This window comes from Tamandua tetradactyla, chromosome 24 (assembly GCF_023851605.1).
Source record: "Tamandua tetradactyla isolate mTamTet1 chromosome 24, mTamTet1.pri, whole genome shotgun sequence".
Lineage (NCBI taxonomy): Eukaryota > Metazoa > Chordata > Mammalia > Pilosa > Myrmecophagidae > Tamandua > Tamandua tetradactyla.
In genome coordinates, this window is record NC_135350.1 from 28,604,430 (window position 1) to 28,631,321 (window position 26,892).

The 26,892-nt window shown below is 33.5% G+C and overlaps 1 protein-coding gene across 8 annotated transcripts in view; it reads left to right on the top strand.

Annotated features, from left to right (window-relative positions):
- The window catches only part of STPG2 (sperm tail PG-rich repeat containing 2), an 846,203-nt gene that overhangs the window by 804,853 nt on the left and 14,458 nt on the right, over positions 1-26,892 (top strand). For 7 of the 8 annotated variants that reach the window (XM_077142787.1, XM_077142790.1, XM_077142794.1 and 4 more), the window contains one exon: positions 21,861-22,008. In XM_077142787.1, coding sequence (XP_076998902.1) covers positions 21,861-22,008 — 148 coding nt within the window. Of the gene's footprint in view, positions 1-21,860; positions 22,009-26,892 lie in introns of those variants that run through there. The other variant, XR_013168349.1, reaches the window with a different exon arrangement.

The following is a 26,892-nucleotide window of genomic DNA, read 5'->3' on the forward strand; positions in this document are numbered from 1 at the left end:
ATCAGGATGAAGAAAGTAATACCTATAATCATCACCATCATTCATCTTCTTTGTTGCAGAATTCTAGACAATGCAATATGTAAAAAAAATGAAATATACAAAATAAATATTGAAATGAGAGATGAAGATAACATGAGTGTATGGCAAAAGGAAAATGAGAGATAATATTAAAATTATTAGAAATGGTAGGAGAATACTGTAAAGTGCCTAGAACAAGATCAATACAGAAAACATTTCTTTGAAGTTAAAATAGCAAATTAAGAAATTCTAACAAAAAAAATCCAAATTCTATAGTTTCCCAAATAAAAATGAATATATCTGTGAATAAATTTAGCAAGTAAGAGGCAGAACATACATGAAGAAAACTATAAATGTATTTAATAGGATACAAAACAAAATTTACATATATTTTGGGAAACATGCCAGTTTGTATGGAAAAATTGAATACCGTGCAAATATTTACCACATTATAAATTCAATATGTTTATTCATATACTCATTGGTGCCACAAAAGTTTATTGAATACCCACTATGTCCCTTACAGGAAGGTCCAAAATGGGTAATATCTCTGCCTTCTCGAGTTTGCCTTCTATGGGTGGAGGCAAAAAATAGACTGATTAATAACTAGGTGTATCTCTTAACTAGTGATAAGTGGATAAAGAAAAGGAAATCAAAGAGTTTAGGAGAGAACCTGATGGTGGCAGTGGTGCTGGTCTTTAGGTAAGTGATCAGAGAAAGTCTCTGTGAAGAAGACTTTTCAAGAGACGCCTCTGAGCCGTGAGTGAGCATGTTAGGTGACAGTCTGAGGAAAATGCCTTTTGTTCAGAGGGTTCCACAGTGCTCCTGGTATGTTTAGGAAGAGCAAAACATTCAGAATATCTGGAATAGAGTGTGATAGGAGATAAATGTGGATGAGTAGCCCAAAGAAAAACTCATACAGGAAGTTATAGGAATCACACATACATACTTACATAAATATATATAAGTATAATATTTCAGTACACATTATTAAAACACATTTTAGTGACAGGATAAATATCCCTAATAATCTAAATATATATTTTTGAATAGCATAAAGGGCAAGAGCATATAAATGTATGATTTACAGTGGAGTGTAGGGCATATGACCAAATAAACATAATAAGAAACAAAAATTCCTTGACAGGGAAACATGAATGAAAACAGTAAGCTAATATTTTCATCCCAAAGTTGGTAGAAGTAAAGAAAAATAAACAGCATTTATTTTGTCTATTTTGAAAACAGCATTTTTTTGCCTCACAGATGTGCATATTTTAGAAAACATCTTAAAACATAGAATTAAATTATATAGGGATCCATTTAAATGTGTTAATTCAATATTTTTTGTAAGCAGTACACTCAGCACAAACTGCATGTCTATACATAGGCAATGTTTGAATGAATGATATTAGTGTATCTATACCAAGAATATTTTAAAAGATTGAATGAATAAATTAATTAATCAAATGAGTCAATGCTATATGAATTGACTAGTAGATACACTTATAGTATATTAAGTAAATGAGTAAGCTGAAGAATTTTGTATATTATATAATCCCACAAATGTATGTAAAATAATTTGTAGAACTGTATTTGTTAACAAAGAGAGAAGTATGGATGGATGCACATCAAGAGATGATTATTATTTACATGGTGGGAGAGAATTTGGTATTTGGGGAGAGTTAGTGGTTTATTAATTTTATAGAATTCAACTGTTTTATTTCACTTGTACCAAAGAGCATTCTTATTTATAATTTTATAAAAATTCAGTAAAATAAATTAAAGAGGAAAATAATGACAGTCATTGAAGTTTTTCTCTCTAAACGTTTGCGCTGGTTTGAAAGGAAGTATGCCCCCGAAGAAAAGTCATGTTTTAATATAAATCCCATTTCTTATAGGTAGAATAGTCTCTATTCAATGCTGTGTATTTGGGACTGTGATGGGATCATCTCCCTGGTTGATGAGATTTAGTTAAGAACGGTTGTTAAACTGGATTAGGGGATGATATGTCTCCACCCATCTGAGTGGGTCTTGATTAGTTTCTGAAGTCCTATAAAAGAGGAAACATTTTGGAGACTCAGAGAGACTCAGAGAGAGCAGAGAATGCTGCAGCACCACGAAGCAGAGAGTCCACCAGCCAGCGACCTTTGGAGATGAAGAAGGAAAACGCCTCCCGGGGAGCTTCATGAAACAGGAAGCCAGGAGACAAAGCTAGCAGATGATACCGTATTCGCCATGTGCCTGTCCAGCCGAGAGAGGAGCCCTGACTGCGTTCGCCATGTGCCTTTCCAGATGAGAGAGAAACCCTGAACTTCATCGGCTTTCTTGAACCAAGGTATCTTTCCCCGGATGCCTTTGATTGGACATTTCTATAGACTTGTTTTAATTGGGACATTTTCTCGGCCTTAGATCTGTAAACTAGCAACTCATTAAATTCCCCTTGTTAAAAGCCATTCCGTTTCTGGTATATTGCATTCCAGCAGCTAGCAAACTAGAACAGATTTTGGTACCAGGAGTGGGGTGCTGCTGCTGCAGTTTGCAAATACCAAACATGTTGGAACGGCTTTTTAATTGGATAAGGGGAAGATTCTGGAGGAGTTGTGAGAAGCTTGATAGAGAAGGCCTAGAATGCTTTGAAGAGACTGTTGGTAGAAATGTGGACTCTAAAGACAATTCTGATGAGGCCTTAGACAGAAATGAGGTCTGTGTTATTGTAGACTGGAAGGAAGGCGATCCTTGTTTTAAAATGGCAGATAGTCTGGCAAAATTGACTAGTGGCTTTGGCTGGAAGGCAGATTTTAAAAGCCATGAACTTGGATATTTAGCAGAAGAGATCTCCAAATTAAATGTCGAAAGTGCAGTCTGGTTTCTCCTTGCAGCTTATAGTGAAATGCGAAAGGAAAGAGATAAGCTGAGAACTGAACTCTTGAGTAAAAAGAAACTAGAAATTGAGGTCCTGGAAAATGCTGGGCCTCCAGAAATGGAGACCCCAGAGAATAGTGCTCCATGTGAGGATTTGACCAGATGTGGAAACAGTCAGCCATTTCAGAGAAAGTCAGGATCGGACATGGAGTTATCCAGGAAAGATTTGTGGAAACTCCTTATGTCTGATGGGCATGATCCAAGGCTACTGCATAGAAAGCCAACGAGAGTGCTGTGGGACCTGTATAAACAGAGCTGCTGCCAGTCTGGACTGAGGGGTTCAGAGAAGGGACACATTGGAGGAAAAATAACTTCAGAGGCAAAACCGTGGGGGCTGAGGTCTGAAGTCAGGAAGCCTCGGGCCAGGAGAGTGGACCCACCCAAGCCCGTGGAGAGGGTGAGTTTGCCCCAAGGGCAGAGAATGGGCCTTCCACCTCGTTGCAGTGGAAGAGTCATGCCGCCTCAGGCCTTGGAGAGGGTGAAGCACGTTTCTTGGGGTTGGGGGAGAGCCTGGCTGCCACCACATGGAGGGGCTGAGCGTGTGCCCCGGAGATGGCAGAGAGCCCGGGTGCGGCCCCAATGCTTGGAGAGGGTGGAGCCGAGAGAAAGGTGGTCTCCCCAATATCCCCCAAGGTTGCATTCAGAGAGAGGCAGGCGTAGGCATTTGGAAAGGGTGGGACTGCCACTTTCTAAAGCCCTGAGGATAAATGAGTCTCAGACTTTGAAATCTAATGGACTTTGCCCTGCGGGTTTTCGAAACTGTATGGGTCCGGTGACCCCTGTGTTCCTTCCTCCCTATGGAAATGTGTCTATGTATCCTGTGAATGTTCCTTCTTTGTATGTTGGCAGCAAATAACTTGTCATGAGTTTTCAAAGGTCCAGAGCAAATGGAGAGAATTTTGCCTTAGGACAGACCATGCCTGTAACTGACTTGATGAGATTTTATACTGTCTCTAATTTGATACTTTGTTTGTATTGCTACTGAAAGGTTTAAGGATATCTGATATTGTTATGAAATTAATGTATTTTGTATATGGGAAAAACATGTCTTTTTTAGGGGCCAGAGGGTGGAATGCGCTGGTTTGAAAGGAAGTATGCCCCCTAAGAAAAGTCATGTTTTAATATAAATCCCATTTCTTATAGGTAGAATAGTCTCTATTCAATGCTGTGTATTTGGGACTGTGATGGGATCATCTCCCTGGTTGATGAGATTTAGTTAAGAACGGTTGTTAAACTGGATTAGGGGATGATATGTCTCCACCCATCTGAGTGGGTCTTGATTAGTTTCTGAAGTCCTATAAAAGAGGAAACATTTTGGAGACTCAGAGAGACTCAGAGAGAGCAGAGAATGCTGCAGCACCACGAAGCAGAGAGTCCACCAGCCAGCGACCTTTGGAGATGAAGAAGGAAAACGCCTCCCGGGGAGCTTCATGAAACAGGAAGCCAGGAGACAAAGCTAGCAGATGATACCGTATTCGCCATGTGCCTGTCCAGCCGAGAGAGGAGCCCTGACTGCGTTCGCCATGTGCCTTTCCAGATGAGAGAGAAACCCTGAACTTCATCGGCTTTCTTGAACCAAGGTATCTTTCCCCGGATGCCTTTGATTGGACATTTCTATAGACTTGTTTTAATTGGGACATTTTCTCGGCCTTAGATCTGTAAACTAGCAACTCATTAAATTCCCCTTGTTAAAAGCCATTCCGTTTCTGGTATATTGCATTCCAGCAGCTAGCAAACTAGAACAACGTTATAAAGGATTCTGGTCCACTGGCTAGGCTTCTTCCTCTTCTCTGATTATTTTCCATATTCCTGATGTACCAAAGTATGAGGTGGTAAAAATAGTTTGTTCTATATGCAAGCAAGAAGGGGATATGTTATAGAAATTTTTAAAATAATACTGAAATCCACTAAAAGTCAGTTGGCTTTTTCTTATCACCATAAGCTGAAATATCAGTGATTACATTCCCCTCTGTGCCAGAATGTCCACTATCCACCCCACCCTCCCCACAGCCCGCCACACACACACAGAGAGACTGCTTTTTCATGTTCTCATTTCAGCATTGAGCATTGCATAACAGGCAAGAATGGAACCAGAAGGATGATACTATCAATCTTTCTCCTCATCTTCCTAAAGCTATAAAAAACCTGTCTAAATTATGACTTTTACCTAATAAATGGTCATCTAAGTAACTAATTTACTAATTTGTAATTTCTTCTGTCATGTCTCAATTGTAGACAGCTTTTTTTTTAGTTAATCCTTTGCTACCAACAAGAATATGTGTGCAGGGTGTGTGTGTGTTTGAATGTATATTAAGTGATTTGTGTGTGTGTGCATATATATATATATATGTACATATATGTTATCAATAGGAAGTAGATTTTAGTAGTTATTATGAGCTACATTTTCCTTGTATTAGATATGTTTTGGTGACAATAGAATAGATGGTCAGGAAAAAAAAACTCAAAAAAGTGAAAATCATCCCAGATTCTCTCTCAAAGGGAGAGGCAATCAGTGTTAGTTAACCTTTGGTACATAAGCAGGTATCTCTTTCTGATTTTTTCTAAATATAATCTAAATACAAATAAGTTCAACTGTTTCAAAATTTAGTTACACTGCTAAGTGTTCGTAAATATGCATTATATGCTACAGTGCCATTTATCAATTTGATTAACTTGACTTCATATATATTCCGAATACCTTGAGGCTTATTAAGTACTATATACTCAGTATAGACACAAATGGTATCAGTAAATCAGCCATTGTGAAATCTTGCATTTTGTATATTTTATGCATATTTATTTACCATTTAGTTTTGATTACCATCAGTTTGCCTTATAAAAAAGCCTGTTTTTTCATCATATGTGATATTGAAGAAATAATATTGCTCTGATGAATCAATAAACACCCAGTAAATATTTCCTTCAAGTCTTAGATAAATTCTAGTGGTGGTATATTTATAAAATTAAGCCTTAACTGATATAAAATGCCTTAGAATATTAATTTTCAATTTTTTCTCAAACAATAAAACATTGTATTAAAATTACAGTAGGAATGTTGAATGAAGATCTGAATTCTCCACCTCTTTTCTCCCTTTATCCAAAATAATCCATGAGGCGCATCCTTTGAATCTGTATGGAATTCCAGGGCAGTTTGAAAACCATGGCTTAGAGTAGACTTTCTTAGTATTTTCCTGTGAATGAAATGTATGCCATATGATGTAATCACTTCAGTGACTGCTACTATTCTGAAGAATGTATGAGAAACTTTGAAATAATAGAAATAGCATAATATTCTAATATGAACGTGATTATTTCCTTTAATTTTTCCAACTAAATGATTGTGGTCAGGAGATATTTGCTTAGATAAATGAGACTAAATTTTAAACTATATAATAATCAATATATTATACATTATATAATTGCGTTTAACAATGCTATAAAAGATACATTTTCTACCATAAATCAAGGATATTTAGAATTACATGTTTGATATTGTATACTAAAATATTATAGTATGTTAAAGGAAAGATATATCACGCAAAATATATATCACTCTGCAAAAGTGATATATCAAATATATCACATGATATGTATCAAAATATGTATCACTCAAACAACAGATATATCATTCTGCAAAATAATGAAAAATTTCCATTTTCCACATTGTAAATTATAATGTTAAGTGAAAAACGTTGACAAAGTAGCACAAATCAGAAAAGCAAATGTGCCTCAGATCTCAAATGTCAGCTTTGGTTTAAAATCACTCTGCTTTCATTAAGAGGGTTCATCCATCATATTTCCCTAATCTCATTGACTATATATTTTATAAATTGTGAATTCTGTAACTATCTGCTGTGAGATAAAAATTGAATTAAAATCACAAAATATTTGTCTTGAAATTTACTTTCATTTTAGCCTCTAACATGAAAACATGTATTTTACAAGCATAAAGCACCCACAATACAATTGTAGTTTATTATATATACTATTTTTGGTAAGATCTGTCATTATAGTAAGGTGTTTCCTACTCTCATGTTAATTTATAATTCTCCATATATTAATAGCTCTTAGAAATGACTCATGTTCAAAGTAAAACCTCCTTAATTGTCTGTCCTTTTGGTCACTGGCCCTTTAAATTCTTCCAGATCATTCCCTCACTGCACTCTGTCTAACACATAGAAGTAGCAAGGAATAACAAAAACCTTTGCTTGGCACTTGTACTCCCTCTTGGCTCCCTGCTCTAGCAATTCTGCCTCTGTGTTTTAACTTTTCTGTCTCAATGGTTTAACTTCTCTATCTGTGTATTTTCTGTCTAAATAGTCTTTCCACTAAGTCTGTTTTTTTTTGCTTTTTGAGCTGGGTCTTTCTGCTTCATTTGGTTTGCATCTCTGTTTGTTATTCCTTCCTTGAAGTTGTGGGTCAGTAACAACTAGCTTTCCCATTCAAACCTCATGAGAGCTAGACTGAAATGAACAACTACCTACTCTCTTCATTTCCTAGCTCTCCCTGAGACATCTCATACACAAACTGTCCAGAATTCAACCTAGAATCACCTCCCTAATTCTGTTCTCCTTACTGTCCTCTCTATATTAGTGACTTATATTTGACTCTTTATATCACTGCCATATCTACTTCCAACAACCCAATTCTACTACCAAAATATCTATTACACATATCCCCAACATTCTCTTCAAGTTCTTACAGACTACCTTGATTCAATATCACCTCATTTCAGGTTTTGGTTCATTTCACTCCAAAAGATGTTGATTGCTTGTAAATCCACATTCTATAAAGTGAATTCAGCTCTTTAATATGTTAACATGCATTTTTTAAAAATTTCATAACTGTTATTGGGTTTCTATTGTAAACACCCAAACACTGTAAAGAAACAGGTGGATTTTTAATAGTGCTATCTGAATACATGATAATATGTTTGACTGAGTTTTTAAAATGCTTCTAGGAGTGTGAGTGTATCTCCAACATTTGTTTATCTAACCCTCCCATTGTCTAGAAAAGTGGCAGCTAGTTCAATTGCTTGACTCAAACTAGAATGTTAGAAGGTATTATAAATTGGACTGTATTTGAGTTTTGATTTGTTTTTGTTATAGTTTTTGTTTCTTCGTGGAAAGAGAAGCTAGATAGTAAAGAGAAGGAAGTTCGTGATTTTGCTTATTGGAGAGAAGTCTGAAAGAATCTTGACAAGTAGAATATTTGTATTTGATATATTTTTCTTCATTTCTGTTTCCCTTACTAGACCAAATTACCACAGGTCACTTGAAACATAGAAGAACTTTCTATCTAAGGGCAAAGCAATGTAATTCAGTTGAACTAGGAGGGAACTGATTTGCTCTGTATACTGTTTAGAGTATATAGCTCTTATACTAGCAGAGGAAAAAATAGTAGTTTAGGAATCATGTTTATAATGACCACCTGCACAGAAACTGCAAGTACCATTTCTTTATCATTTTGATGCATGTTTTCTTCTATAAAGCTCAAAGTTGCCTGATTGAGAACTATATATAGTAGGGCAATGTATATGTATACAAATTTGAGGAAGAAAAGTGGTGCAAAGCACCAAAGCCTCTAGGGAGCATTACTAGACATCATTTGTACAAGCTATCCAAATTAAGTTCTCATCTCCAGATAGAATGGACAGAAGTCACTAGAGTTGGTTTATTTTTCCTGATGGCCAATCAGAAAGGGAAATGAGTGTTCTTAAACTTGTTTAATTAAAAAATAAAAGAACACAAAAAATTGCTTTTACTTAAATATGAAATTTATATTTTAAAACCCAAAGAAATCACTTTCCATTATTACTTTTAAATATTAATAAAATTAATTGCACAAGTTAAACACACTATTTTAAAAATAAACTATTAAAACAAAAAAAAACTTTTCAAAAATACTTTATTCCCTAACTAATCTCTTTGAGTCTTATAAACATTTATCTAAGATGTAGAGGCTTTTCTTTTAGTTTTCATTGTTGGTGAAAGAAATTGATGACAGGCTATTAAAATGTAATCTAATCACAGGGTAAATCTTTACGAGGATATGTAGTAAAATCTTTAACTATGCTAATACCTGTCTCCCCCGTTCACTTCATCCTCTTCTTTTAAAGGTAATATAATACTTAGCCTCTGGAGTCTAGTATCTAGATACATGTCTTACCTATTAAAGAATCAATTCTTATTGCAAGAGTCCTGTCTTTAAAAAAATCGCAAAATCAGTTTCAATAACTCCATTAGCCATATTCTTATTCAAACTGTTGGATGACTTTTATTTAGTATAAGGTTCCTGGCAGTGTTCCTAGTGCAGAATGCAATTATTTTGCATTTGTCTACTCTGAGTTTGCATTTATCTCTTGACCCCATCATCAAAACAGCTGAAATTTTTGAACCTATTGCTTGCCTTTTCATTTTTTTTCATTTCCGTTTTTAGTATAATCAGTTAACAGACTGGACTCCTTTTAATGGGTTTTAAAATCATTTTATTATTAATATGCTTTGTGGTTCATGCAACATGAATACTGTATGAATGTAAAATGAATTCTTGAACCCATTAAATGTAATTTATTTTAAAGTTGAGAACTTCTTTTGACGAATCATCATCTGGTGATTCTGTTTTACTTTTCCTGTTAATATCAAACAAAGATGCCTTTGGATTTTTTTTAAATATGAATAAAGGAAGAAGAGTATTTGAGTATGGTAATATGAAATTAAGAGTTTATATGATTTTTCTACAATTTAAAATGTGTCCTTTTAATCAACTAAATTTAGCAATCTGAGTAAAAAAAGAAAAAAGAAAAATGTCTTTTATAGTTGCCATGAAAACCAAAAGTGTTCATTTTGAAAGCTTTTTGAATACATTCAGTGACTCTGACTTATATCATCCATCTGTAAAAATGTTAAAACACTGTCTGGTTAAAGCTTTCCCAGTAGACTGGGTTAATTTCAGTGGCTATGCAATTCTCCTGACCTTTTTCAGATACTGGTGATAACTTAGTCATTTTCCATTTCCTAGCTATAGTATTTTTTTGAATGTTGTGAACTTTTTAAAAATGTCACTAAAATGTTAACTATTTTTTTCTTCACACATTTGTGAGTTTTGACTATACTAGCATGGGTGCCAAGAAGTCTTTTGCAAATATCTCTACCAAACTATATAATTATTTCTTAACTTACAGGTAATCCTATTTCACACTTGCATGCATGATTTATGATACTGAATATTCTGTGTTCTAGTATTCTGAAAGAATATGAAAAAGGATTACCAGTTTCCTATTTTACTCATTAATCTTACATCTTTAATTGTCTTAAGTGGCTCATTTTTTATCCCAACTTTTTCATTATATCATTTTATACTTTTGGGTGATTTTGTTAACTCCAGGAGGGTGTCAATAACATAACCTCAAATACAATGGAAGAACCCTGTGATGGAAAAATATGATAGACTTATCCATCTAAAAAGTAAAAATTGCTGTATGTAAAATAAACAAATATACCTAAAATCCTCAGAAATAAATAGAAAAATATTAGCAAATACTACAAATAACTAACATACCTATGGATCGCTTAACGTGCCAAGCTCTCTTCTCTGAAGTATTGTTCATTCCCACTAATGGAAAAGGAAACTGAGTCATTGCCTCAATAAAAAAAAATTTATATATATACATATATGTATACACACACACACACACACACACACACATATATATATAAATATTAAAACACACTGCTTGGATCTAAAACTAGAGTAGAGCTCAAGATAGCAAGCCTTTAACAATTCTGCTAAGAGTGAAAGAAATATAAAATTATTTCCATTACTAATAATCAATGCAATGTCATTAAAAGAACTAGTTGACACTGTATATCAAACAAGTTACCAAAAAGTTTTGCTCAAAAAGATACGCAATAACAAGAAGTAAAAGATGAAAAAGACAGCAGTATGTATCAGGCCTCTTAATTCAAAATCTGATTCCCTCTGACTCAGTAATTCTATGTTTTTTTTTTTTTTTTTTTTAAAGGAAAGACAGAGAGAAGGAAGGAAGGAAGGAAGAAAGGGAAACATCTTTAAACATTTTCTTGTTTTTATTGTATTCTGTTTCTCCGTTTTTGTTACATGGGCTGGGGCCGGGAATTGAACCAAGGTCCTCCGGCATAGCAGGCAAGCACTTTGCCCGCTGAGCCACCGCGGCCCGCCCCAGTAAGTCTATGTTTAATCATCTATCTTCAGAGCGAAAAACTGAAAACAGCATTGATTACCTATGTTGAATTAATGTTGGAGTAAAGTATGACATAACGAAATAGTGGCATTTTATGCAACCATAAAATATGTTTTTGAAGTGTTTGAATAGTCTTGGGGAAATACTTACATTGTATATCTATTGTAACCATTACTAGATAAGTAAAAGCAAATAGCATAACAACAACAAATAAATTCCATAGGAAGACATAGAATAATGGTTAGAACATCTAGATATTTAGAAACCAAACAATTGCAGATGAATCCCAACTTTTATAAAATACTTACCCTGAAAGGCTGTATAAACGCACAGAAGTTCCCACAAAGATATAGGCTCTATAGCCTTGGGACTGGAGGCTAAGTGAGGCTTCCATTTAACAGGAGAAATCCAAACCTCAAGCCTGAATAAATTATAGATATGGGTGCACTTTTTATTCATTTTTGATAGATAATTAATGATTATAAAGGATTATTATGAACTTCTAAACTCTTGTGAAAAGCAAATATAAAACTGTCCTGTAGGATTATTTTGGGGTGTTGAATAGATTTTCCTTCCCTAGCCAATGAAATTGAGCTAACAGTAAAAGATCACAAATCATTATGTGGGAGAATAAATATCTGCAAACAAAAAGAGAAGTAGCCAAAAAAGAAAATATAATAAAACAATCTAAGAGGATATTAAATACATATGAATAATATAATAAAACACATGATGTAATAGGAACCAGAATGAAAAATCTAGAAAGCACCCACATGCACAGACCCAAAGAACAGAGAGGTTCTTAAAATATCTCTCTGGTTTCAACTCTAATCTATAAAGAGTTTAGGAAGTTGTCAGTCTGTCTTAATAACAAGAAAATTATGGACTAACGGAAAATCACTGACTTTATTTTAAACCTATCAGAAAACTAAGCTTACAGAATAAAACACCACCAGAAATCTGGAGAGACAGTTACATCTAAAGAGAAATAGCAACCGAGATCTGCTTACCTACAGGAGAAACCACTAGAGTCATAAACTGGTGGGAACACTTGAAATAGTAATTTGGACAAATTGCTAATGGCTGAGAGTGGACTAGCCTGAGAGTGAGAATGTTCTTGGGGGCTGGAGTCTTAAAGGGGTCGCATACTTTCATGGGCTTTTTCTCTAGTAACCCCACCAGGTTCACTTGGTAGGGATCCAAGAAAGTTCCTCTTGTAAACCTAAGGGGGGATGGGGAAATTGAAAGAATAACGGTTGAGAAACATGATCAAATCTTTCTCCAGAACAAAAGACCTTTTCTCCACGGGGAAGGACTTTGCCAGATGAAATTCTGAGATTTTATCCAAGCTGAAGAAAATTGAGACTCAGAAAAAAGAATAGGTGATTTTTGAAAGGATTTATGGTTTTAGAGAACTATAGTTATATGGGAGTGTCCTTTTATGATAAATGCCTATGTGGCAATAGATTTAGATTCCTTGCAAATATACTATGAAACAATTCAATCCATCTCCATTTTTGGATTGTTTACAAGCACAAGATACAATAACAGAGCAAATAAGCATATAAAAATATGCACAATATTTTTTGTTAGGGAAATCAGAATTAAAATGACGAGATACCACTAAACAGCAATTAGAAATACTAAAATCCAAAACAACTGGCAATACGAATTGCTGGTTGATATGGAGCGGTAGAAAGTCTCATTCATTGCTGGTGGGAATGCAAAATGTTATAGCCGTTTTGGAAGACAGCATGGCAGCTTCTTCCAAAGCTAAACAGTCTCGCCATATGATCCAGCAATCATGCTTCTAGGTAGTCATACAATTGGTTTGAAAAAGATTATGTCCACACAAAAACCTACACACAAATGTTTATAGTAGCTTTACGTGTAATCACTTGAGTCTTGAAGCACCCAAGATGTTCTTCAGTTATTGAATGTAAAAATGAACAGTGGTACATCCATACTATGAAATAATAGTCAGTGATAAAAAGGAATGAGCTATCAAGCCACAAAAAGACATGACTATTAAATGTAATATTTTATCCTGGCAGAATCTTGGAACAGAAGAAGTACTTTAGGTAAAAACTAAAGACAATGTTTGAATAAATATGGGTTTTAGTTAATAAGTATGTATCAGTATTGGTTGAAATTGTGACAAATATACTATACTAATGTAATAAAATGCACAATACCAATTGTGGAATTTGGGTGTGTGGTATATGGGAACTCCTTGTTTTATCTTTGCAGCTTTTCTGTAAATCTAAAACTAATATAAAATAGCACATTTATTTAACAAAAACTAAATTTCTGAATTTATCCACATGCATATAATTCCACTTAAAATAAAAAAATTATAATGGTGAAATACATTGAGGAAAGCATTAAAGACATATTAGGTAAATGTGGTAATAATAATGCAATTCAAGGAGTTAGAGAGATGAAAGACAACTTGAAAACATAAGAATATTCCAATGAACAGTAAAATATGAAAAAATGCAAATTGTCACATTAAGGAAAAAAATGAAAACTTGTGTGATCCTCTCAGTAGATTCAGAAAAAATTCTTCGATAAAATTCATACACATTCATTGTAATAACTCTTAGCAAACCAAAAGAAGGTGTTGGGGATCGGATCATGTCTCCCAAGTCCTAATCCCAGACCTGTGAGTGTGAACTCAATTGTAAATAAGAGCTTTGAAGATGTTCTTCTTAGTTAAGGTGTGGGCAAACTGAAAGAGAGCATGCCTTAATCTGATATGGCTGAAGGTCTCATATATAAAGGAAACTGGACATGGAAGATGAAGCCAGAAGTAGAAGCCAGAGGAGACAGAGATAGAGATCAAGCCAGTACCAGAAAGCTATTTTACAAATAAACAATTAGATATTTTATAGTAATGTAGTACAGTGAGAGAAGTTGATCTTGTCAGTAAGCAATGCTCATTTAAATAGATTTCTTGCAAATATTCTATGAAATAGTTAAATTCACCCCCTTTTTTGCACTCTTTACAAGCACGAGGCACAATGACAGGGCAAATAAGCATATAAAAAGATGCAGAATATTTTTTGTTAGGGAAATGGGAATTAAAATGGTGAGATACAGCTATCCATATGGGAAAAAATAATCTTGCCTGATATCTTACACCACATAAAATAGCTCCGGATATATTTTGGATCTAAGAGAAAAAGAAAAAAAATGACTCTAGAAAAAAAAAAAGAATATGTTCCTGAGTTTGAGTTAGTCAAATGTTTCCTTACAAAAAAATATTATTAGCACAAAAGGAAAAGATCAAATGTATGACACTAATAATTATTGTGTTACAATAACTATAGATTGAAAGATATTAAAGATATGACTAGAGATAGTAAAGATATTTACAATTCATGTATCTGGAAATAATGTACAATACATGTAACCTACAAGTAAATTTTTTTTAAATGCAGAAAACCCAATAGAAAATGGACAAAAGAGTGAATAGCACATGAAAATAGAGGATATCCAAAAGCTTACCTAACATAGGAAAATTTATTCAAATTCATCATGTCATAAAAAATTAAAAGCAAAAAGACAGTACCAAGTATTGGGAAATATTTGGGGAGAGTGAAACTCTCATATAATTTGGGGAAATATTTGGTAGATTCTGTGAACATAAATGCACTAAAATTTTATGACCCAAAATTATGCTCTAAGATATATAACAAACAGAAATGTGTGTATGTGTACCGAAAGATATATACAATGATGGCTTTGTACTCTTTATAGTAGCTAGAATTTGGAAGCAACCCATAAATGGTCATAATATGTGGAAAGTATAAAATAAATTGTGGTATGTTAATAATATGGAATGTGAAAGAAAATTGAGAATTCATGTTACACAGAGCCATATGGCTCAATCTTACAAGCTGTTTTGGTTTGTTAATGCTGTTGGAAATGGAATATGCCAGAAATGGTTTGGCTTTTATAAAGGGAATTTATTAAGTTACAAGTTTATAGTTCTAAGGCCATAAAAATGTCCAAAGTAAGGCATACAGAGAAAGATACCTTGAATCAAAAAGGGTGCTGGCTTTTAGGGTTTCTCTGCCAGCTGAAAAGGCATACGGCAATGTCTGCTAGCCTCTCCTGACTTCTCTTTTCAAAAGGCTTTCCTTGGGGCATTTTCCTTCTGCATCTCCAAAGGTCTCTTGTCTATGTCAGCTCTGAAGCATTTCCAAAATGATTCCCTCTTAAAGAACTCCAGTAAGCAGCCCACCTTGATCAAAAGGTGGGCTGCTTACTAGACACATCTCCATGGGAACCACTTAATCAAAAGGTCCCACCCACAACTGAGTGAGTCACATCTCTATGCAAACAATTTAATCAAAAGGATCCTCTACAACAATATTGAATCAGGATTAAACAATATGGCTTTTCTGGGGTGCATAACAGTTTCAAATCAATACATAAGAATAAGGTTGAATGAAGTAAATCAGACAGAGAAGGATGTGCTCTATGTGATTCCATTTATGTAAATTTCAAAATCAGGCAAAACTTGTCTAATAATGGTGTTAGAAGTCAGGATACTTATGACTCATGAAAGCTATGGATTGGACATGGGAAGTAAATGATTGTGTGGGGAGGCATGGTAGGTAGCCTAGTGCTGGTGATGTTTGCTTTATTGACCTGGGTGTTTTTTACATAATAGTGTCCACTTTATATAAACTCATTCCATTATTTGTGTAGTTTTCTATGTGGGTGTTATATTTTAATAAACATTTACTTAAAATAATACATGAGGACTAGTTGTTAAAATTGAAACATATATCTAGGGCAATGCCAAGAAAAGGTAATAAAGAGACTAGCAAAGAGGAAATAATCAAAATTATATTAGCTGATCATTTTTTCAGAAATGAATGAAGATCTAACTTTCTTGGAATTAAAAAATACTCTTGAAGTCTCTGTGTCAGGCATAGTTCTAGGTACTATAGAAAGATACAAAACAAAACACACAAAAATTACTTCTACTTAGCTAGACAAGAAATAAAACAAAATAAAAAATAAAATATAAGTGTGCAAGTTACTATTTAAAAATAAAGCAGAGAAAGGAGGCTACACAATTTGGGTTTGGAAAACGATGCTGAAATCTTTAATAGGGTATCCAGGGAAGGGCTTACCTAGTGTAAAGAAAAGTAGACAACAGGGGTAAAGATGTTGCAAGTGTCTGTGGTGGTAGGAGTTGATGAAAGAAAAGAAAGTAGGACCTCTTCCTGTAAATGCTATATTTCATTCTCTATGGTTAAATCAAATAGTTACCTAATACCTGATTGAGAGGGAAATGCCATGGTGTTGTTGTACAAGACAACGTTCGTAAATGAAGCATAATGTTGCTTTCTCCATCATTCCCTAATGATTTGAAAGAGGGAGTATCAGTGGACCATCTTATATAACATGACAGAGAGACCGTAGAAAAACACACTTCTGCCCAATGTTTATAAGGATGTTGAATCAGATGCATATAGACACGGTGATTAGAAAGACCCAACCAACACAGGAATATCGATTTGATAAACCTCCAGAAGCAAAATGCATGTCAGGTAATCTAACATCAAAACTGCCACAGGTTAAAAGAGGCATTCTTTGAAGCACATTGTACCAGACCAAGTAGAGTACAATGAAGTTCTGATTCCAGCGGCAGAGGAACGTTAACTAAAATATTAGACTTTGTAGAAAAGACAGCATAAGTTTAAATTTTGTTTCAACATTAATTTTGAAAAAAAAATCAAATTTCAATTCACCAGTTGTTAGGTATTGTACATAGCATTGCTTCCTTTCCCTCTCTCTCATACACACATATACACACGCATACATGTTCTGCAGTATTATTATTATGAAACAATTTGAATTTATCAGATATCCTTCACTTTTAAATACTTCAGTAAGTACCTGTTAACAAGAAAATTATTCTTTAACATAACTACAAAAGTTAACAAATTCACAAAATTTTATGTTGTTACAATGTTATTATTATAATACAGCTTATGTCTCCTAATTGTAATAATATTTTACATCCATGTTCATCCATTCCATTTAATTGCCATGTTTCTTTCATCTCCCTTAATCTAGAACAGTTCTTCAGTCTTTTGGGACGTTAACTTTTTTTAAGCTCTCTGGTGAGCTTACTTTCAGTATTTTCTAATTTTCTTCTCTGCATGCGCACTACTAATCAGTAGTACCAAAGTTAGTAGGTCATCATCCTTTCATCCTTTCCTGGCAGGGAACAATGTAATACATTTGAAAAAAATTCTTACAGGGCCTTGTAATGGCATTCATTACCTCAAGGAAACTAAATATAGCTACCATCATACCAAACATGAATGAGAATACCCAAATACCCTACTGTGACTAAAATATTTAGGCAATATGTTTTATTTCACATAATGAATGTATAGAATATTATTTATAATTTCAGTGAAAATTATAGACAATGGAAAATTGGAATATTTTCTTTTAGCTTTTATTTCATTATGAGTTGGAGAAAGAAAACTGATTTTACCTCAATTGTAATTCATATTTCAAACATATTCATCATAATTTCAATTCAATGGTATATATAAATTGTTCTTTAGTTCAGATTAATTTTAAATCAGTTTTGCAAACCATAGAACATAGAATATAAAAAGTCTAAGTGGATATTAGGTGGCTCTGCTGCAAACAAATAGTTACAGATACTTTTGTATTCTGAAAGCTACAGTCTGAAAATGGTTTCAGTGCTGATCATACACTTAAGAGATATAACATTCTAACTTCAGGTGGAAAATGCTTAGAATACAAAGTAACTGTTTTTATCTCTATAGTAAGGATGGCAATCTTTTTACTTTTCCCACTTGCAGATGATTTAAGAGGAAACAAAATGTTAATTAGAAAATGGTTTTTGGGTAGCTAAGAATTTATGATTGTATGCTATCATCCATACCTCTTCAGTTTTCCACCCAAGAGTTTAATAATGGTTAAAATTTAGTTCTTTTGTCATTATCTGCTCTTCATCATAGTTATTTAAATCATTGATTGATTGTTGTTTCTCTCTGGCTTCCTGTTAGCATTACCCTGTTTTTTATATGCCCTATAGTTTACAATTCCATGTTTAATTTAGGTTCCAGGTTTCTAGTCTTTCCCAAATCCTGTTTGTCTCTTCATATATTTGCTTATTATTCTCCCTCTGCAATTTTTTTCCAGTATTAATGGTTATATCCATTTCTTTAATTTTACATAACATACTCAGCTGCATTTAAGTTCATATTTTCAGTGATAATAATATATAGATGTATTACTGTAAACTTTATCATCTTATTTTCTATTTACTTTATATTAAAATATAAGTTGAGATATACAATAAAATAGACCAATAGAATGAATGTTTGGCAAGGATATGGTTAGGATGTAAACACATAGAACATAATAACATTCCAGTTTGATGAAAGTTGTTGTTTCAATACAATAATTTGACTGTCAAAGAGCATGCCAATACATCTCTATTTTAATCATTGTAGCTCATTAATTATTCTATAGCAGTGTAGCTCTTCTTCTTATTTTCCCTCATTATTATTATTTTATTTCTGAATACTTTGTACCCACCAAGCAAAAACTCTCTCTGTCCCCTCCCCTTTTCCTTGGTCACATGTAATCAGCAACTGGACTCTGTGAATTTGCTAATTCCAGATATCTCATATAAGTGACAGCATATAATATTTGTCCTTATGTGCATTGCTTATTTCACCAAGCACATTTTCAAGGTTCATTCATGTTGTAGCATGTGTCAGAACTTCATTTCTTCTTATGGTCAATATTATTATTTTAAAAGTGTACTTATCTATTCTTTTTGATGAATTTCTGAATCACTTCACATATTTTTTATAGTGAACTGTAACCATATTTTGAAATAATATATGCTAATTGTGTAAAGTGACTTGGCAGCTTTCTATTTTCTTCTATATTGGGAATGGTTTTATAAAACATCGTCAGAGGTATTTCCATGAAACTTTGAAAGACTTTGTTGGCATTCTTTCTATATAAAGTAATTCAATAAATATCACTGCAGACACCTCTTTGTGCAATATCAGGACACTTTTCTAAGACTAAAACATAAATGTACATGTAAGTATTTACATTTGCATGGGCCCATAATGTGAAGATACAATATACAGTCTTTTTTCTCCCTATGAATCCATAACTGATTATCCCAATACCAACCTTTGAATATATCCTTTTCCTTTTGACTTCAAATACCAATTTTATCATATGCTAAATGCCTATGTTTATTTTAAGCCTGGCAAGCATATCCATTTGTATATGCTACAAAATCTCTGCTTAAGGTTGATCTCTGAGCCTGGGATGTTCCCTCCCAACATTGCCTAGAAAAGTCCAATCCTTCCTTCACATCTCAGTTCAGTTATCACTTCCTCAATGAAGCCTCTGATCTCCTTGACTAGGTCAAGCCTCCCTGCTTGTCTCTGTGAAGACACTGCTTGATTTTACAATTATTTTATAATTATCTGATCATTGGTAGTGTTTCCACAAAGCCTGGGATTTTATCTTGTCTCCTCATAACTTTATGACTAGACCTTATTGGAGTTTCTGGGCATGTAGTAGCTGCTCGATATTCACTCATGGAATAAATGAAAGGATGGGAAGATGAATGGAAGCCTCCAAGTTTTCCTTATTTAAATCATGAAACATATTGGATTATGACTGCAGCTTTGGGGGTCATTCTAAGCGTGTTTATTCATCATTCTTTTATATTATTTTCTAAATGGTTGTATTTCTATTTGTAGTTCTCTTTAAAATACTAGTTAAATAAGAAGCTGTTTTTTAGATTTTGGAGTAGTTTAGGACTTTTTCCCTCTGAACTTTATTATTTACTTCGTTTTATTGCATTTTTCTTGAAACTTATGCCTTATATCTATTCATATAGAATAAATATTAGAGCACTGCTCTTATTATCTATCCTGAAATTAATGTTACTTTTCCTTGAGGCTTCTTTATAGTCATTGTAATTGTGTAGATATGTCTTTGTTTTCCCATGCTTTTAAAAGAAACATTGATACAAAATTGTTGTCTTCTAAAAGGCAAATATGTGGATTGCCATGTCTCCCAGATCATGGGAATAACCTTCCTTTTAATTTTATCCTGAAGGGTAATCTACTCCTTATGTAATTTTCAGTGATTTCATAGACTGCTGGACTGAGGGCTAACTCTTCTTGCCTTGCTTCCCACCACTCTAAATATAAGAATGAAAACTTATTTTTACAAATAATGTAATGCAAATATTTACTTTTACTTGAGATATCATTCATGATGCTACTATGCAATGGTTAATATTAACATTCTGATTTTGATATGCCAGACTTGAGAAGCTTCGCACATAACTCATTTAATCCTCACAACAATAAAATGAAATAGGTATCATTTTATCATCATGTGAAAATTTGAAAACTTAAGCGCAGAGAGGTTAAATAACTTGCTTAAGGACACACAGGAAGCAAGTTATAGGGTTGGATTCCAACTTAAGGAAATTCCATGCCTTTTAACCAGTAAGCTATAACGCCTCTCAAAAGCAAACACTACTATACATACTTCAGCTCAGTTAATAGTCCCAGAAAGCCTAGAGAGTAGATGGTACTGAGTCCATTTGAAAAATGAGGAAACTGAGGTTCAAAAAAGCATAGGTAACCTTCTGAAGGCCACAGACATTGGAAGTGACAATCAGAATTTGCACCAAGATTTATTAATTATCTTTCTACCTGAAGTTCACTATGGTTTGAAGTTACAGGTTTCTAACTCTCATCACATGGATGTAAACAGTCAATGAAAAATGATAAATCTAAGTGTGTGGTACTGTGAATGCCACAATTTGTACATAACAAACAGTACTCATCTCAGCATGTAATATCATTTCCCAGCTTCTTCATATATCCTGTGGTATGATGTTCTGGGGTGAAACAAAGAAAAGTTTTGATAGGGCTAAGTTAGAACTGGTACCTGTCACAGGAGAGGTAATTAATAAATATTGGTTGGATAATTATTCCATTAATTTTATTTTTCGCTCATCTTCCAAGAAATTTTATAGACATTCTTCACAGCAGTGGAAAATCAGATATAATTTTCTTAAGATTTCAGCGTTATCTCAATTTGTCTTTCCCAGTGTTCTGCTTGGTATTTGAATGACCCATATGAGTCTACTCGATCTGGCTACTGAATTCACAGTGCTAAAGTATAGTTTGGGTCAGATGATATACAGTTAACAAATATTTGTTGAAAGGATAAACGTTGAGAGAAAACACATCTGGAAAATCAATATCTGCTTTCCTTAAAAACAAAATATATTTTAAGGATAAGGTTATTTGATATTAATATATGTAGAAATACATATGCGACTTTAATAAACAATTTAGGATCCCACCAAAGATTTTGTTCTCTCTCAATTATGTACAACTTTTGGCAAAAAATTAAATGGGTTTAGTTAAGCTTATGGCTGCTAACATTTTTACGTTTTAAAACACATTTATAGGTATTTATCCTCTGAATCTAGACATGTAAAATATTAATGAATAGTGTGTGTAAGTTACTTTACATTAATGAGTTCATTATTGATTGATGTAAAATAATTTTTCAAGGTTTATGATTGATATACTTAAAATGTAATATTCTTTTGCTTGAATCTCCCCAGCTCAGTCCATTTTTAAGACATTCTGTCCTGAAGAAAACATTTAATGTCACTCTACCAAATTCTTCACTGATTAAGAAAGAAAATACTCTTACTAAACAACAAAAAGCGGAAAATAAACAACCAGCGGTAAAGTATCATCTTCTGAGCGGTGAGTGTGCCTGTCTTCATCGAATCATATGACTGCTACTTTTGTGCAATCTACAAATTAGCTATCAAGAAAAATCTCTGGGTCAGATGATGTTTTTTTCTGTCTTTAAAGCAATATATTTGCATCCCTCTTCTAGAGATACGTGAAGTTTATGACCCCAAGGAGTAATTAACGGTATATAGTAGAAGACAGTCTGCAGATTAGCAGAGAAATGCTAATCTGTTTAAAAATAGCTATTATATTATCTTTCCATTTTTATTGTTTGCTTTTTGTCTTTATTACCAAGGTAAAAAAATTACATTATTGAAGTATATGTAACTTTCTTTTTGAAAAAAAATTATACTTTATTTCATCCTTAAATAACCACAATTATTTTCTAATGGGATGGAGGGATACACCTCTTGGGCACTGCATAGCTCCTCAAACCTTGGGATCAGATTACACACTGCCACCTTTATTTCCTGTTCCCAATTGCAGGAAATATGTACTTTCCATTTTATTACAGTAACTTCAGAAAACTTAGCTCCTCAACGATATGACATCATGAAAAGGAATGTAGCACAATTTAATGTTGAAACTGCAGACTTCCTCAAGTTAATAATTTGTGTGTGCCTAACAGATGTTATACATTGCCATGTTTCCCTTGAAATTTTAAAATACCTTGCTGTGCCCCTGTGAATTCTCTGAGATGCCCTGGAGCCCCTCGGCATGCAGTTTGGAAATTTGGCCAGAATTGGGCTACAAGAGATTTTTTTTATTATAAGTTTTATTCATACACCATGAAATCCATCCTAAGTGTACAATCAGTTGGCTCTTGCCATAATCATATAGTTATGCATTCACTACTACAGTTAATATGAGAACATTCTCATTTCTTCCAAAGAAAAAAATCTCATTACCCTTATATACCCCTATTATTGATAATTAACTTTGATATAGTGCCTTTGTGATCATTAATGCCAGAATATTACAGTGTTACTGTTAACTATAGATCTTAGTTTAATTAATTGTAGTTTCCCTATATCATCCTATTAACACCTTGTACTAATGACATACATTTGTTCTAGTTTTCTAATATTTATACAATTAACCATCATCACTGTCCACTCTAGGTTTCACTAAGTTATATAGTCCTAGTTTTATCCTTTAGCTTTCCTTCTGGTGATATATACAACTCTAGCCTTCCTCTTTCAACCATACTCATATTAGGTTTTGTTAATTACGCTTGCAATATTGTGCAGCTATCATACAGTATTGTGCTATCCATTTCTGAACCTTCGCAATGAACCTTATTAAACATTATGTTCTCTTTAGGCACCAGGTGCTCAATCTCTGCCCTCTTTCTATCTCCTGTTAAGCTATACTTTGAACTTTAACTCTTAGATTTTGCTCATTATAGTTGGTTAATATTAGTGAGACCATACAATATTTGTCCTTTCATTTAGGGCTTATTTCACTTAACATATGGTCCTCAAGTTTCATTCATATCATTGCATGCCTCACAACTTTATTCCTTTCTGCAGCCACACAATATTCCATTATATGTATACACCAAACTCACTATTCACTGGACCCTTGGCACCACCATCTATTGGCAATCATGAATATTGCTGCCATATACATCGGTGTGCAAATGTCTATTCATGTCTCTGCCTTCAGTTCTTTGTAGTACATACCTAGTAACATGATTGCTAAGTCAAATGACAGTTCTATACTTAGCTTCCTGAGGAACTGCCATTCTGCCCTCCAGAAGGGCTGCACAATTCCCCACCAACAGTGAATAGGTATACCTCTTTCTCCACATCTCCTCCAGCACTTGTAGTTTTCTGTTTGGTTTTTAAACAGTTTTATTCACACACCATGCAATCCTTCATAAGTGTACCGCCAATGGCTCCTGGTATAATCACATAGTTATGCATTCAGCACTGCAATCCATAAGAGAACATTCCCATTTCTTCTGAAAAGAAAGAGGGAAAATTTTTAAAAAGATTCCAAAGCCTTCCCTTATATCCCCCTTTTGTTTACATTTAGCTTTGGTGTATTAAACAGGCTTTGCTTTAATGAGCCTATATTTTTAATAGAAAGAAATCTAAATAATAATGCCATACTTTAGTCAGTTGTTGTTGAATTAAACTCACTGAAACACTTAGGATTTTTAACCAAATTGTACTATCAAGTAAGTTGGTAGTAAGTATAGAAATTCTTATATAAATAATTAATAGATATTAATTATTTAATACCTATATTCTAGGTTTAACCTAAACTCTAGGTTAAACACTGAGTACATAATAATGACTGTGATGGTGTTTAGACTTTGATATTTTATATAAGGATGGGACTGTCCTGGGACAATTGTATTGTATTACTATTATTATATCCCAGAAAAAGATTCCTTCTCATTTCAGTGTCCATACTGCTAAATGATATTGTATTTCAGGAATCTATGGATAGTATATTAATTTAAGGAAACTGAATTCTAAACATAAATTAAAAGCTCAATGCATGGTATAATATTAAACTAGTTACTGAAACTATAGATAAAATTCATATAGATGCCACCAGATTTTATTTTTGCTACAGCATAGACTTGCTTTCCAGTAAGATAGCCATTAGTCACATATGGCATGAACACATGAAATGTGGCTAGTTTAAACTGAGTTGTGCTGTAAGACTACAGTGCACACAATCTTTTGGAGACTTAATGTAACAGAGTGTAAAATACATGATATTAATATTTTATGTTGTTACATGTTAAATTGATAATATTTTGGATATATGGGGTTAAATAAAATATACTGTCAAGATTATTTTCATCTGTTTTTTTGTACTTTTTTAATGTGGCCATTAAAATGTAAAATTTACATTGTGGCTCCTATTATATTTCTATTACACAGTGCTGATATAGAACATCCATGCTTAGAGTAGCAAATTCATCAGTAAATTGTATAGAAAAAACTGTCATTTTTCTCTTGTTTTCAATTCAATTTCACACATTATAGTTTTGCCTCTATTGTATATTTTGTTATGACAGGGAGAAATAGTCCATTAACTTTACCATGATCTTTATTTATTTATTTTTTTGTTAATTTTTAGCACTTCCTTTACAATGCAATGATTTGGAAAGCATTTCATTTAAAATCCCTGCTTCACCTTTTAAGCTATGTGTCACAATTTTCACTTCTATACTCATTTTTAACCCCACATTTCATAAATTACGTAGATTTAGATTTACCCACATAATTATCTGCTTGTTGCTCCTCAGTTCTTCTTTCATTTCTGTGTTTCCCTTTGGAATCATTAGTCCTCAATCTAACGAATTCCTTTTAATATGTATGCTAGTGCATGTTTGCTGTTGATGTGTTCTCTGTTTGTCTTTGTTTGAAGATGTCTTTATTTCACCTTCATTTTGAAAGTCATTTTTGCTGGATGAAGAATTCCACCACATATTTTCTTATACCATTTTAAAGATGTCATTTCATTATCTCCTCCGTCTGGTTTCTGATGAAATGTTTTTCCTTTAAAGATAGTTTAGCTTTTATTTATCTGGCTCCTTTTATGCCATTTTTATGCCTTTTAAAATAATAAATTATACTCTCATATGCCTAGCTTACTTTTTACCCCCATCCCCAATCCTGTTCGGTGTTTGCTAAATTTCTGGATTATGTGAGCTAGTGTGTTTTAGTGAGTTGTGGAAACTTCTCAACCATTACCTCTTCAAATATTACTTTTAAATCTTTCCTCTTACTTTGGAAATTCAACTACAGATACTAAACCTTTTTTTTTTTTTTTTACCATGTTGCATATATTTCTGCCTAATATAGATTATTTTTTCCTCTCTGTTCTTTAAAGTCCTTATATTTTATAACACTCTTCTACTTCACTATTCCTCTCTTCAGCTTTCTAATCTGCAATTAAAACATCTATTGATATCTTAATTTCAATTATTTTATTGTTCAATTCTAGAGTTTCCTTTTGATTATTATTTATAAATTTCAGTTACATGATGAGATTCTTCATCTAGTCAACAATTTTTTTAAACATTTTACTCTTAAGTTATTTTAAAGTCCATAACAGATAACTCCCCATCTGATTCAACTTTGCATCTATTTCTATTGTCTATTTATTCTCTTTGTTTCTGTTTCTGTCTTTTGATTTTGTCTCCTGTGTAAAAACATGAATCAATTTTTGGACATTGCTTTTGAAAAATTATACTGATAATTATCGGTAAAAGGCTTTCTGGCCTTTTATATGGGTCAGACCAACTTTTTTCAGAGTGGGATTATGCTTGGTTTCACAGTTTTAGGAAACTTGATCTAATTCCTATCACCCAACTTCCTTCTGTGGTGCTAACTGGAAATTAGTAATATTTACTAAAACTCCTGCTCTTTGTTAGGCCCAGCATTCAAATATTTTCCTCCAGTACTGTGAACTGTCATTCTGTCATTCTGCTCAGCTGCCCAGATCGTTAGCTAATACTTTTTACTCTACTTCTTGGACTGCTGGCCCTAAACCTCAACCTCAATGTCTTGAGGGGTAAAATGACACAATGCAAGGCCTACCTCAAGGGCTCATCCCTTCTCTTTGGAATTTTGTTCCTTCAAGATTTGTTGTCTTGAATTTGAACTGCAAGTTTTGACTCTCTGGATGCTGAAAATGATGAAAATCTTAGCTTAGATTACTAGCCACTTTGTGGCCTTCATAACCTCTTCTCCTTGTGCTGCTTAGAAATGGGAAGATTCCTTAAGGGGAATCTAGGATTTATCTCAATATTGTTCTCTTCTCATCTCTCTCACCAGGTTCCTGGGCCTTTAAGACCTGGAACCTGTGTAGCTCTCTATTCCTTAGATTTTTTTTTTCTATTCCTTAGATTTTTTAATAAAAATA